Below are 15,002 nucleotides of genomic sequence, written 5' to 3'. Positions count from 1 at the left end.
CACACTTAAGTTAAGTCAATAATTATCGTGTCTTTTCACAGTCAAGGACTGACTTACATGAAAACGTGTGTGTGGTATCAAAGTGCCTAAAGTTGGGCTTGTGTTGAATGACTTAATTATTCCAAAACATCTTAGGTTGCATTTGTGTAAGAGGCAAATAGTTTAGCAGTGTCTGGTATTTTGAGAGCCTTTGTACAACATTTTCATTCTTTTTTTCTTGCCAGCTCCATCTCAGATTGCTTTGATCCAAGCAAAAGAAATAACAAGGCACAGTGTGGCACTGGCCTGGCTGGAACCTGACAGGCCCAATGGAGTCATCTTGGAGTATGAAGTAAAATATTATGAAAAGGTATTTTTCAACCTGAACCACTGTCATTTCCCCAACTCTGTTCAATACTAGGGCCAAATAGATTTACCGTTATCATTCACGTCAGCACCCATTGTCAGAGCCAAGTGCGCTTGCCTTTATAATCATTTCCAGTTTGACGGATTCATGCAGCTGCAGTTAATAGCACGCCGCACCTTGTTCCTGCTGTCTAGCAGTGGTGGCATTTTTTCCCTTCTTCCTCTCTCTGGGAACCATCTAATTCCAGTGGGGCAATTTATAATGAGAATCAATAGACCAGAGAGGTAGTGCAACATTAGCCTTACAACAGAGACAGAAGTGTAGTAATGAAGTACATAACACAGTAATAATAATGAGCTCCCTGTGCGCTGATAGCTTTGCCCAGAATGATAGTTGGGTTTTGATAGATTTTAATGGAAAATAAGGGAAAAGAAAATTACATTTTTCATCTCCTCAAAGTTGTCGAGAGACATCATTTCTACAAATAATTTGTCCCTCCTCCAGTTCAGGACTACTGAAGAGCTATTTCCTCTCAAGGTTTTCTGCAAAATGAACAATTACTTTTTTTTATTTCTCTTTCCCCCTCTTTCACACTCTTCCCCTCCTCTGCCCCCCGCCTAAAATTTATCACTTTATTTACTTCCCTGTTAAAGCTAGACCAGAAACAGGCTGTTAGTGGAACAGGATTATTCTCCACCTCTTCCTCCTCCCCCCCCCCCTTGTATGTGTGTGTGTATCTATCCATCTATCTATCTATCTATCTGGAGAGAGAGAGAGAGATTTTCTTAAAAGACAGTAGAATACAATTTTAAGAGGAGGGCTTCTTTTTTCTTTTTTTGAGCTTGCATAACTTATGGGGTTTTTTAAGTTATAGTTCTCAACTGCAACAGGAAAAAAAGATATAGGGACAACACATAAAGAGCTGTTTTTTCATCAGCAGAATTATGAATGCAGTCTCAAAATATTTTTCTGAAGAACTCCACTCATGCATTATTATTTTTAAGCAGTCACCACTACCTGGAGATATAACTTACACCTTTAGTGGCTTCCCAGGGAAAAAAAATGGATGTTAAAATATAAAAGTCCACTGAACTTAGTCACTGAAGATAACAATAAAAAAGTCTTCAGAGATCCTTTGAAAATTCTATTTCTATTAGTAATATCATAATAGAAGAAGTGTTTGGATTTATACCCCACCTTTCACCAGTGGCATGGGGCGGGGGGGATGATGCCCAAGGCAAAATGGCAGCTACACCTATGCCTTTTGCTCCTGTAAGGAGATTCAAGGCAACTTACAAACTCCTTTTCCTTTCTCTCCCCACAACAGACACCTTGTGAGGCAGGTGTGGCTGAGGGAGTTCCAAAGAACTGTGACTATCCCAGCAGGAATTTGGGAGTGGGGAAACAAACCTGGTTCACCAAATAAGAGCCCACCATTCATGTGGAGGAGTGGAGAATCAAACCTGGTTCTCCAAATCAGAGTCCACCCACTCTTAACCACTACATCACACTGGTGTAGATTTAGTGATGGGCAAAGGACCAGAATTTTCAGAACAATAAGAGGCATGTTTATTGTTTCTCTTTTGTTAGGATCAGAATGAGCGTAGCTATCGCATTGTGAAAACGGCAGCCAGAAACACTGATATCAAAGGCTTGAACCCTTTGACTTCCTATGTCTTCCATGTCAGAGCAAGGACAGCAGCTGGATATGGAGACTTCAGTGGGCCATTTGAGTTCACAACCAACACAGGTAATAGTGTGATAATGGTATAACGCTAGGGGTTCCCCCATAACCACTTTCTTTCCTCATCACCTCAGGAACACCGCATTTAATTTAATTGATTATAAATGAATTTGTTTTCCATTTGAAATTTATTCCTTTGATCTGATGGCTGTGGTCAAACAGAGCTGCATTAGCCAGTCCAGTTCCCTTACCATTCTTCCAGTCCTACTTCTTAATTAGTCAGCTGTGTGCTAAGAGCAGAGCTGAATGTGAGTTTCCCTGTTTAACAGCTAATATAACAACAAGACGTCAACAAAGACCCTCAGTTTGTCTCTGGCTGGAACTGAGTTTGCAGTCTGATTGATTAAACTGTTTTGGTTCTTGCTGTTGCATAGTTGGAACCTTGTCATGGACTTAGCTGCCATTTGAAAAAGCCAAGTTGGTTACAATGGAATTTTTCCCTTCCTCACACGAAGCATCTGAGGATAGGCAGATGGTTTGATATGTCTTTAATTACAGTAACAGTTAGGCTCATTCCGCACATGCAGAATATTGCACTTTCAAACTGCTTTCAGTTCTCTTTGAAGCTTTGCGGAATAGCAAAATCCACTTGCAAACAGTTGTGAAAGTGGTTTGAAAACACATTATTTTGCGTGTGTGGAAGGGGCCTTACTTACAGCATACAGGTCCCTGGATAAAGCAAAGAGAAAGTCCCACAGAGTTTCCTTGGGGTGATGACCCTAATACACTCAGGGTTGTGCAACAGCTAGTAGGAACCAGATGCCAGTCAGCCTCCCCTCCAGAATACAAAATAAGTGCTTTGTTGGTCTATCTATTAAAACATTTATATCCCACTTTTTCTCTTGGTTAAAGGCGGTATATAATAATAATATTATAATAGCATGTATTTCTGCATGTGTTACGCATGCTGGATAAATATTAAAGAAAACATGACTGAATCTTGAGGGAAGGGAAGGAAAATGATATAGCCATGCCTTTCTATTTAATCCCCACTGCACAGTGCCATTTTAATCAGTTCAGGTTGGCTCTTTCAGTGTTAACATCCCTCAGGCAAGGCACGTGAAAATGTGAAGTGCACTCCCCTACTGCAGACAGCTAAAAACATCTTGTCTGCTTGAGTCACCTAGTTGCTCGTAGTAAAGGAATGAGCATCTGTTCCATTTTAAATCAAATAAAAAGGGAAGCAGTTCAGTGGGCACTAAATCAGCCATTATACTCTTGTAGTAGATGCGAAGGGGAGAAGGAGGGGAATCTACTCTCAGAGAATTTCCCCCAAACCATTATTGAGCATAATGGCTTTAACTAATTAAGGCCTTCCTTTATAAAATATGTCAAATGAATACCTAATGAAAAGCCCGAGAAGGGCTTTGAATAGCACTGCAAACTGCCTCTGCACTTCAAATGCCAAAGGAGCTTTGGCCCATTGTGATCCTGTGTTGTTTTCGACTGTAGGATAACCACAGAATGCTAACCTTCTCTGTTTCTAGTTCCGTCTCCCATCATTGGTGAAGGTACTAACCCCACCGTCCTTCTGGTCTCTGTGGCTGGCAGTGTTGTCCTTGTGGTCATTCTCGTTGCCGCCTTTGTCATCAGCAGGAGGTAAGAATTTAAGCCCCCTCTTTCCCATCTCTCTTTTATGAGGAAGCTTTTTTGTCTTCCCCAAACAAAGCTGAATTCTTTGATTAGCATCATAAACACTGCATTTGCATCACAAGCCCCTGCCTGTGTTGCTTTGATCTCCTCAACATCAGTACCCCAGCAGCATATAATGTAATGGTAGTTGATCTACAGCTATCGGGCCTTCATATGCAAAACTGAATTCTGGTAAGGGGGTGGAGGTAGGAGGCTTTAAGATGCCAGCCAACAACATGAGATCTGAAGAAATTGTAATTTGGTGTAGGGTATAATGAATGCATCACTCCAAGCTCACAAATTCTCAACTAGAAGTGCCATGTTGGGGGGGGGGGGGGGGGAGAAATAAATGAAGTGATCATCTGTTTGTGAATTCCTGCTTGGAGAAAAGATCCCTTCTTGATTTTTTGATTGTTTTTCCATTGGGTGGTTGCCTCTTGTGAGGAACACAAAAAGAATGACATAGTTTTGTATGCAGTGACACAGCAGACAGGTTAAACCTTGCCATCATGTGCCTCTCCAACACAAGAAAACAACTGTTGGCCTTCTTATGTGTAAATACAAAAAATGATTTGCCCTACCAATGTTTATTCCTATCCTCAAAGGCTTTGAAGGGTAGAGCAAAAACAGTTCAAAGTCAAGAAAAGATCACATGGGTCGTGGGGAGAAAAGAAGAGAGAAATAAAATGTCTTTTTAAATCCCAGAGACAACCAACAACACAATATTTGAAAAACCAAGCCCTTCTGCGGGGTGGGGGTGGGGTGCGGGTGGAGGAGGAAGAATTTGGAGAGGATGGTTAAATTGATCCTCTGCCTTTTGTAAACCAAGAAACACATCAAAAGTGAACAGAGTGGTGCTTCCCAATTAAACAACCATTTGGTTGGCCTATTGGTCAACCTGCTAATTGCCTGGAGCAAACAAACAGCCTGTCCCTTTAATGTCATGTTATTTATCAGAAAATGTTATTTGCCTCTGTGCCATAAAAAGCTGTACCTGCCTTTTTCCACACCTTATTCCTCAAGGGACAAGGCATTTTTCTCCAGGCCTGTTGGCAATTCTGCCTGTTGGAAAACAGCCATTTCCTCACAGCTTCTACCCAGACAGAATTATACCTCTATAAGGATTGCACAAGGACTTTTGTCTCCATAGACCAGCCAGTCCAGGTGATACATTGTTCCACTAACTGACTTGGGCTTGCCCTGAACCACCCGCCAGCTAGCAGACCCTGGCTAGCCTCAGGCCATCCACCAACTGTCACCAGCCAGGACCCTGGATGTGAGTTGGGTGAGCTCTGAACCAGCCTCAGCAGGGTACGTCCAGAGCTTTAGCTCAGGCAGGCATACCCTGACCAACAACCTGAGTACATACCAATCTGCTGGCCAATTAGCTGACCCAGGCATGTATACCCTGAACTGACAGCAGGCCACAGGCAAGCCAATGTACCACAGGGCTGAACCTGGTGCCACTTGCCCTCTGGAGCTCTAGGCAATAGTCCCTGTACTTCTGGTTGTAGCCACAAGAGAAAGTTTTGTGAAGGCCTGCAAACCAAGATATCCCTGACCTTTTCCTGAATTTTTACCCTTCAGTTTTTCAAAATGGAAATAAGGTATGTACGAACCGTTAATCCCAAACAGAATTACAACCTTGTAAATGCATTGACTTCAGTGCACTTCAAAGGGTATAAAGGATCGCTATGGAAGTGTTTTTTATTGTTTTGGTATTGTTATCATTATTATTATTTCTCTGTAATTTGCCCATCAACAATCACACCCTCAAGCTCTCTTGATGCCCCTTCCCCTGGAAAAACACCCCAGGCTAAGAATAGCTTTAGTATTTAGTTAGTCAGTTAGTTGATTTCTATCCCACTCTTTAAACTCATTCCAAGGTGGGTTGCAACAATCTAAAAATGCTTCCCACATTGCAATAAAAACAGCTTCATATACAGATAGAAATTCCTAAAAGCATACCTAAAACAAAAACATACCTAAAACAAAAACATACCTAAAACATACCCACCCCCTCCATAACTCTTCCAGGCACAGGTGGAGGACAAGTTCCAAAAAAGCCTAAGGGGCTGAGGATAGATGGCATAGGTTTTTAACTGGGGAGCATGGGGTGGGGGATGTGTTTTAAAGAACCCTCGCCCTCACACCTAATTTCTCCTTTAAATGAAAACCCAACAGCTACATTTTGTAACAAACAAATAAATTTTATAAAAAGATAGAACTACATATGACACATAGGCCGTTTCCGCACGGGCAATGAATGGCGGCCTGGAGAGGGTAAAAACGCTGTCTCCAGGCCGCCATTCGCACAGGGGGCGCAGCTGCATCGCAGCCGCGCCGCCCTTGCGCCGCCCGTCGCGGAGCTGGCGTTTTCCCAAGCTTGGAAGCACTCTTTTTTGAGAAATGCAGCCTTGAAGCCGCTGCTGGTGAGCGGCGAAAGCGGCCAGCGGCCTCCCCACCCAGCACTTACCTTGTCCCGGGCCTCCGGCTATCGCTGAGGCCTGGGGACACGCCACCCTGCGCTGCTGAAGCAGAGCACAGGAGCCAGGGGCGTGTCCCAGCAAACGCTTGGTGGCCAGCGCCGGAGGCTATCAGGCGAACTCCGGCGGACGCCCGGCGCTCCGCAGCGCCCGGCTGCCCGGCTGTTTCCAGAACGTCGATCGTGAGGCGGTCCCAAGCGTCGTCGAGGTTGGCGTCGTAGCGCCGACCGGCGCTTCCATATACGATGCAGAAACGGCCATAGTTGTTCCCTAAGTTTTCATCCGTATACTAGAAATGGAGAGCACAGTTTGGCTGTGTTCTACCCAGTGACCAGAAGAAATCCAGCTGACTCCTTTCATTTTTGTGGCCAATAAGTGCAAAGAGATTGGGATACTGGGAACGTGGAGTTGGGCACTAGACCCTTATTGTTTAACTGTAGATGGATTACATTATGTCATTAAATAGATCTGTTATAAAAATACAACTACCTAGATTTAGGTTTTTGTTGTTTCTCCAACCTTCCCTCACCAGTCAGAATCAATTAAATTTTATTAAATTTTATTCAGCTGTGTTTTAAAAACTGGTAGAATTCATACTTTTTTGTGTGCTTTTTGAAACTATTTCTCAAGTTTTTAGAAAGGACGTGTAATAGAGCCTCTTCTCTTCAAGTTGTTTTTATTATTCAAAGCACTTCTCACCTAATGCCAAGTGAACAAATTTATGAGTTTCTGTTCCGCAGTTGGATTGCCATTTCAAAACAAATCAAAATACAAGCCTTGTGTCACTGATGCCCAGTGAGAAATATACAAAATTCCACTCATGGGCTGAAATGGAAAAAAAATATTGTTCACAAACTCATTATCTTGGCCTTCTTCACACATTAATTCAATAACCCAGCCTAGTCTTTAACACTAACCCACCCTCTCACCCTTACCAAGCTAATCCTAATACAAAATCTGAATCTAGTACTAACACTAACTGTCAACCTACAATATACAATTTCACCACTAATTCTGAACAATATACATTAACCAAGGGAAAACCCACGTCTGTTTAACTACTCTTAGCTAACTCTATCCCCTTGATTAAGACAAACTAACTGAGCATGAACTAATAGGGAAAGGCAGAGGACAGAAGCTCACAGAAACAGATCCCTGCTTTCCACCTGAATATTTCTCCAGCTGGCTCGGCAGTCCTCAGTTCTTCCATTGCAGGATCACTGGCCCTCACACCACCAGTGGACCTCAACCACCACTGCCGCTAACGGTCTATCTTTGGCACACATTGATGCAGTGGCGTAGCGCCAAGGGGTCGGGGGAGTGCGACACACCAGGCGCATGCTGGTGCAGGGGCGTGGGGGGGCTCAGGGTACACGCATACCCTGGGCACAGTTCCCCCTTGCTCCGGCCCTGCACGGATGCAGTTGCTTGAAGGTGGAACATCAGGCATCGTTGTTTCAGGGTCGCTGCCACCGGCCATTACCTTGCTGTGCAAAAGCTGCACCATCAGCTGCACACTCAGCGGGACTATAAGAACATAAGAACATAAGAACAAACCAGCTGGATCAGACCAAAGTCCATCTAGTCCAGCTCTCTGCTACTCGCAGTGGCCCACCAGGTGCCTTGGGGAGCTCACATGTAGGATGTGAACGCAATGGCCTTCTGCGGCTGTTGCTCCCGATCACCTGGTCTGTTGAGGCATTTGTAATCTCAGATCAAGGAGGATCAGGATTGGTAGCCATAAATCGACTTCTCCTCCATAAATCTGTCAAAGCCCCTTTTAAAGCTATCCAGGTTAGTGGCCATCACCACCTCCTGTGGCAGCATATTCCAAACACCAATCACACGTTGCGTGAAGAAGTGTTTCCTTTTATTATCCGTGCAAACAGTTCCAGGGCGTGCATTGGCATAAACTATGCTGATGCACACCTGCTCAGCTGGTTGTGCGGAAACAGTCCCAGTTTTCTTTCCATGTTGCCAATTAAAGGATCCACCTAGTGCCTCCATATCCAGCTACCTGGCAGCTGATTGCACTTTTATGGAATTAGCAATCTGGTAACCAACCATATTTCCCAGCACCCATTTTGAACAGATTGCTCAAGTGGTTCAGGTCTGTGTGGTACAGATAATAACAGGCAGTATTTCATGTAATGAAGAATTTATTGAGAGAAAAAAGTCCATATGTATACTTTACACAGATTGAGCAAGAAACATGAAGAAACAGTTCCAACACCCAATTCTCTGTTTTTCAACTGTATACATGCCCTAGCTGATCTTATGCTAAGACAGGCCCTTTCATCTAAGTCAGGGGTCCCCAAACTACGGCCCGGGGGCCAAATCAGGCCCCTGGAAGACATTTATCCGGCCCGTTGGGCAGAAGCGGATCTCCCCCTTCTCTATCTCCTTTTCCCCAGGTTTACAAACAGCATTAAGCGTGGGCGACTCGCTGCTCATTCCAAGCGGCCGGAGGGGACCGTACCAATGCAGCAAGGGGGGAGAGAGAAAGGCGGCAGAGCTGCCTTTCTCCTCCTCCCCTTGCGCGTGGTATGGTCCCCTCGACGGCCGCTTGGAATGAGCAACAGCAGCGCCAGGCTGTTTGTAAACCTGAGAGTCCGAATATAAACTCCAGGCAGCCTGGAGCTTAACCCGACTGAGTTTACAAACAGCCTCAGCGGCGGCGACTCGCTGCTCATTCAAAGCGGCGGAGGGACCCGTACCAATCTTGAGGAGAGAGTGAACTTCAGGGCCGGATTGGAAGGGGACCGCGGGGGTGTGCGGCTCGGCCAGGGGCGGGTCGAGGGCGGATGGATGGCGTCCCCCCACGGGTGGCACTTGGTCCGGCCCCCGGCTGGGCTCTGGCCATGCGTGAACTGGCCCCCTGTTTAAAAAGATTGGGGACCCCTGATCTAAGTTATAGCAAACTAAAAGCTTCCCATTACTTTGAATTATTTGTTGTGTCAGCCAGCCCTTTGTGTGCTCCAACTGGCAATGGTAGCCTTCAAAAAGGAGTTCAGATGTCAGAGCTTTTTCCTTCAGATAAAATCAGCCAAAATGTCCCTTCTGTTTCTGTGCTAAGGAATTTATATTTTCTCTATGCCCACCCCTCTGTTATCAGAATTGTTGAAGCTATTTTTTTCTGGAGCTGCTAGGAATATTGTATCTGGTCTCCTACCTTCCAAGTTTCTGTCATCTTCTAGGTGTCAGATTCCATGCAAGGTATAGTATAGGCTGGCCATTTCATTTTCTCCAACCAGCAGGGCCATTTACAGTTACAAAGCTTTGATGATTGGATATTTTTCAGAACCATTGACAGGATGCACAATGCTTGGAAGTACTTGACTTTCCTCCTCCTGCTTGTCTTCTGCTAAGTGAGGAAACTCTTTAAAACCAAATGAGTTTGCATTTCTTGACAGGTCCCAAAGCATCTTATGCCATTGTACTCTCCACCTTTATTTTGTCCTTACAACAACAACCCTTTGAGATAGTTTACACTTAGCAATATTGACTGGCTTAAGGTTACCCAATAAGCTTCCATGGCAGACTGGGATTCAGATCTGGGTCTCCCACATTCTAGTGTGATACGCTAACCACTTTTATTACACATTCCCACCTCAAAACCTAAAGCATTAATCTGTCTTATAATACCTCACTGAGTATTAGGCATTAAACATGATATCAAAATGAACTTTTCACATTCAGAAACAGCATAACTGACCGTTAATTCTAAGGGCACACACCATGATGGATAGCTTCATGTCCTGCTTAGGGGCTTTCCGGCTGACCCCTATTGAAAACTCCATTGACTCCTGGTCTGATTCAGCAGAGACTCTGTTCTATGACAAGAGCCGCATTCCTCCCCATTTACTCTCTTACTTCAAATTGCTTTCTCATTTTTTTTAAGAGCAGTTAAATCCATGTGGTTATAATATCTGATAGGTAGTCATTCACGGTAATGGATTTCTGTGGGTGTTCAGCTGGTTCACCAGCCTCCATGCTGACAAGAGGAAAAGAACATATGAAAATGTAATGCAGAGAGAGAGGTTTATTAAAAGCCATTGCAACAGAAAATAGCATCGCCGAGCCTGATGACTTAAATTCCCTTCTGCTTTTATTGATCGCTTTATTATTTAAGGCAGGATTGATAGTAGGATGCATTGGATTTCTAATTACGAGTTGCCACCTTGGAGAATTGTGCCTGTCGAGTCGCTCTGAGATTATTCCGTACATTTTTTTTCCAAAAATGCCACTTTCCAGGGCTGATAAACACAGCCTGGTGATTGGTCCTCAATGGATCACTTTTTAGAAAATGAAATGTCAACCCCTTGCCCTCCTATTGATTCTCCTTAGTATCGCCCATAAAACTGTCAAAGGAAAGGCTGCTGGGAGCCAGGTAGCTGACAGTCTTGTCAGAGCTGATGTGTATCCCACCAGCACTTCTTCTGCCTCAAGCTGTCTTCTTAGTTCTCTCTACCTATAAAGGGTTCAAACTGGACAAAAATAGATAACAAGGAAGTTCATACTAGTAAGAAAGGATTCTTGGTGCAACCACTAGTGGAAATGACATAAAAGAAAACAAGTTGCAGAGGGTTCAAGGATGTTTCACAAAGCATCAGAAGGGGAAAAGTTGGGAACTTCTAGTGAATCATATGAAACATTAACCTCCAGATGCCTCATTCTAAAAGTTCTATGAATTCTGTGGGTTTTTGTCTACCATATATACTTGTGTATAAGTCGACCCGCATATAAGTCAAGGCACCTAATTTTACCACAAAAAACTGGGAAAACTTATTGACGCACGTATAAGTCGAGGGTGGGAAATGCAGCAGCTACTGGTAAATTTCAAAAATAAAAATAGATACCAATAAAATTACATTAATTGAGGCATCAGCAAGTTAAATGTTTTTGCATATTTATTTCAAAGAAAAACAGTAAACTAGCTCTGTAAGCCCTGATTCTCCCTTTAAATCCACTCAGAAGGGAGGGGTGATTTAAAGGGAGAATCTGGGGAAAATTCGAGGGTGCCTGTCAGGGGAGGAATGTTTATGTTAGCAGTACCAACATTTCAGAGTATCTTTAAGAGACCCTCCTGATGATACCACCCAGGCTTGGTGAAGTTTGGTTCAGGGGGTCCAAAGTTATGGACCCTCAAAAGGTTAGCCCCATCTACTATTAGCTTCCATTGGAAACAATGGGGGATGAGAGCACCCACTTTGGGGAACCATAACTTTGGATCCCCTGAACCAAACATCACCAAACCTGGCTGGTATCAGCAAGAGATTATCCTGATGATACCACCCAGGTTTAGTGAAGTTTGGTTCAAGGGCTCCAAAGTTATGGATCCTCAAAATGTAGCCCCATCTACTATTAGCTCCCATTGGAAACAATGGGGGATGGGGACACCCCCTTTGGGGGTCCATAGCTTTGGACCCCCTGAACCAAACTTCACCAAACTTGGCTGGTATCATCAGGAGTGTCACCTGATGATACCGTGAAATGTTGGTCCCACTAGCCTAAAACCTGCGCCCCCTAGTGGCCGACAAAGTAAAAACCCTAAAATATTTTTTAAAATACACCTCACTCGCGTATAAGTCGAGGGGGGCTTTTTCAGTACAAAAAATGTGCTGAAAAATTCAACTTATATGTGAGTATATACGGTATTTAAAAATGTGTCCAGCAGCACCATTAAGAAAGACAATCAAAGTGAGTCCCTCCAAGGGGCAACCAAATCCTATATTGGAGACGTCACAGATGTTATGAGCAGTTTGCATTCATATTACATATGCAGATTTTCTCTATACAAGTGTGGGTTTCAAATGTTGACTGTGCTGTAATAAATGATTCTTTTGTTTAATCTATGATTTTTTTAAAAACCCGAATTGATAGTTCATTGAAACATCATGAACATTCAGGTGATGATGTATCTGTGAAACATTTTAAAAATGCTCAATTAGCTGCTTAATAATGTACACATCCATCCTGATTCTCATGGGCCGCAGAATCAACACATGGTATGCTGTCTACATGAATCTTCTCCCAGTCAAAATAGAGACGGTTTATAAGTGGATCACCACTGGGAGGGAAAAATTTAATTTTAATGGGGTTGGTTTTAACAATATAGAGCCATTATTTAATGTTTATTTATATTTGATACTGTGGATTTTACTGTGCTCTATTTATTGTTTGTTCACCGCCCTGAGCCCCTCGGGGGAGGGCGGTTTATAAATACAATAATTAATTAATTAATTAATTAATAAATAAATAAATAAATAAATAAATAAAAAGAGGTTGTCATAGTCAATTAACCAACCAACCAACCCCCCCATGTGACCAGTACTTTTGTAACTGACAATATCTTTCACCTCTCTAATATATTTTTTAAATTCTTATCTTGCTCATACTTGTTACAACTCAAATGTAAATGCTTCATGTGTCTGACAGAACTGGCTCCTGTATGTGGGAATTCTGGTTTGGATCTTTCTTGGTTTGGATCTCCTTCTGTTGGAGCCCCTAATCTGATTTCCCCATTTTATGCATTCCAACCCCATTCCCACCCCCTATTCCTCCTGGTGAAAAAGCAGGAACCCCCCTCCCACACACACACACACACAAACACACATGCACACACACCCAGAGTAGTTGCAAGGTAATATTCTGTACACATACAAATCTCCATGGCTCTCACAAATGGGTACCTCAGTGTGACTGGAGTTGTTGTGACTCAAGTGGTGTTTCCTTTATGCCACTAAGGATCTCAAACTCTGGGCAGTGGCAAATGTGAACCAGCCATCTGAGTCAGCAGATTATCACAATGTACTGAAATGTTAGTGAAACTCCTATTAAATTATTTAAATCAGCAGAGGGTAGATAGTTTCAACTGTCTCTGATCACCTTCCTTCAAGCATAGCTGTTTGAAGTGGCATTTTTGTACACAAAAAAATAATGTCAGAGATAAGTTTGCTGTCTTCTGGAGGAAGACTGCCACCCACCTTATTCTCAGTTATCTAATTACTTCTTTAGAAGATCTGATGTCTGCTCCTCTTTCCACAAAGTAAAATGATTCAAAAATAACTTTTAAACAAAGTTCATGCCAGAACAATGCTTCAGAGCATTTTTAAAAAGGAAAATGAATTGTGTGGGGGGGTTGTTTTTGTATCTAATTGGATGATATTTAACTAAAGGGCATTTTAATTATCACAGATCAGTGAAATCAAAATGTTAAGTCATAATACTTTTAATTAAGTTATTAGAGTTCCACTGATGGTCCCACAGTTGTGTTTTAGCACACTGCATTGGTCACATTTTTGTGACCACACTGAAGTCAGTTCTGTCTCTGAGTCTTTGTTTCCCCACTCTTTAAATGTGAATGCAAAAGGTGCCAGCTTCCACAGCTTGGCTAGGACAGAAGCATGTGAGGATCCTGCTGTTTTAGTACAATACCTGCTAATACCCCTTGGCTCTCCTGTTGCCATTTGCGGAGCACGCCTGTCAGATTTAAACCCCACTTCTTCTTTATCTCAAAGTCCCACCTGTAGACTTGTCTTCATCCCTGACCCCTGCAGTTCCTCAACGCTTCTGTGTTTCTTGCCTGAATCCCGCCTCCCATTTATTCACTGTCATCCAAATCCCTATAATTACAGAATTGAACACTGTGACAAAGGTTTCTTTCTGTCATTTAGGTGAGCTATCTGTGAATGTCAGTTTGTGTCCGGCATTCCTCAAGCCTCTGGAGTCCTTCCCATGCCCTAGTGACTATATAATGAGTAAAGGGGGTGTGGAACGGGGTGGGGGAGAGATCTTTTTCAAGGCAGTAGGCCCCCAGCAGTTTCCCTCCCTAAGCAAAAACTCAACAGGTGACAGAGGTAATACAGCAAGCAATAGTAGGTTTCGATGCCTTTATTAGAAGCTAAATAGGTGTAATTAGGGGGCTGGAAAGTATTCATTGTGGATGCTTTTTGCTACTTCCTTCTTCAGAACTTTGGGGAGCTTTTTTCCCCATAATGCTTTTGTGTTAAAACAAGGAAAGAAGGATATTTAAAAGTTACTTTTGTAAAAGCACATCTGGGTTCCCCCCCCCTTTTTTGTCCTATATATTGTAGTTAGCCAAAGAAGTTGGATGTGAAATTCTATGTGTATGTGTATTCAAGTCAGTTGCAACAGAAAAACCCTTTGCCTTGTGACAATTCTGTTAAAGTCAACAAAAACGTGTAGCTTGTAGACTATGACCTCAGGCCTAAATATTTCCTAAACATTTGTCCCAGGATTTCTGTCCTCAGTACAGACCCTCTTAGGTGTTCATGAAATAATTAGACTCTCCATTTATTTGTTGATATGGAATCATGAATTAAGTCTGGTATGAAGTACACATGGTGATTGCAATGAACAGGGCTGATATGTCTGAGACCAATGACACAGTTTAAGTCCTGATGCTTTTAGACAGGTTGGAACAAATATTGTTTTGATTTTTCAGACGTGTTGCCGTTTATCCATCTACACATTCTTTAAGGCTTAATGGCACTAAAGTCTTTGGAAGATGGGAAAGCAATCTCCACAGATTTACCCCTTCTCCTAAAGACCCTTGCTTTGTACTGTCTTTTGTTCCTGGGAATCTATTGACCCCAGAAACAAAATTTCAGGAGGAAAAGGAGAGAAGGGAAGTCCCATTCCGCAGAGACTGTGGATGGTTGGATACCGAGTGCTATGCTCAAAGTATTGTCCTTTCACTTCTTTAGAAGAGATTCAGGTCACACAGACATAATTGCAATTGCTTCAATAATTTTTAAGCAGGGGGTTATTA

General features: G+C 42.9%; 1 protein-coding gene across 2 annotated transcripts in view; it reads left to right on the top strand.

The window, feature by feature from the left end:
- The window catches only part of EPHA4 (EPH receptor A4), a 178,646-nt gene that overhangs the window by 128,666 nt on the left and 34,978 nt on the right, over nucleotides 1-15,002 (top strand). For both annotated transcript variants that reach the window (XM_048504923.1, XM_048504924.1), the window contains 3 exons: nucleotides 225-349; nucleotides 1,937-2,096; nucleotides 3,578-3,689. In XM_048504923.1, the coding sequence (XP_048360880.1) occupies nucleotides 225-349; nucleotides 1,937-2,096; nucleotides 3,578-3,689 (397 nt within the window). The remainder of the gene's footprint in view (nucleotides 1-224; nucleotides 350-1,936; nucleotides 2,097-3,577; nucleotides 3,690-15,002) is intronic.

This window comes from Sphaerodactylus townsendi, linkage group LG08 (genome assembly GCF_021028975.2).
Source record: "Sphaerodactylus townsendi isolate TG3544 linkage group LG08, MPM_Stown_v2.3, whole genome shotgun sequence".
NCBI lineage: Eukaryota > Metazoa > Chordata > Lepidosauria > Squamata > Sphaerodactylidae > Sphaerodactylus > Sphaerodactylus townsendi.
Note: the sequence above shows the minus strand (reverse complement) of the source record. Positions and strands in the feature narration are given on the sequence as shown.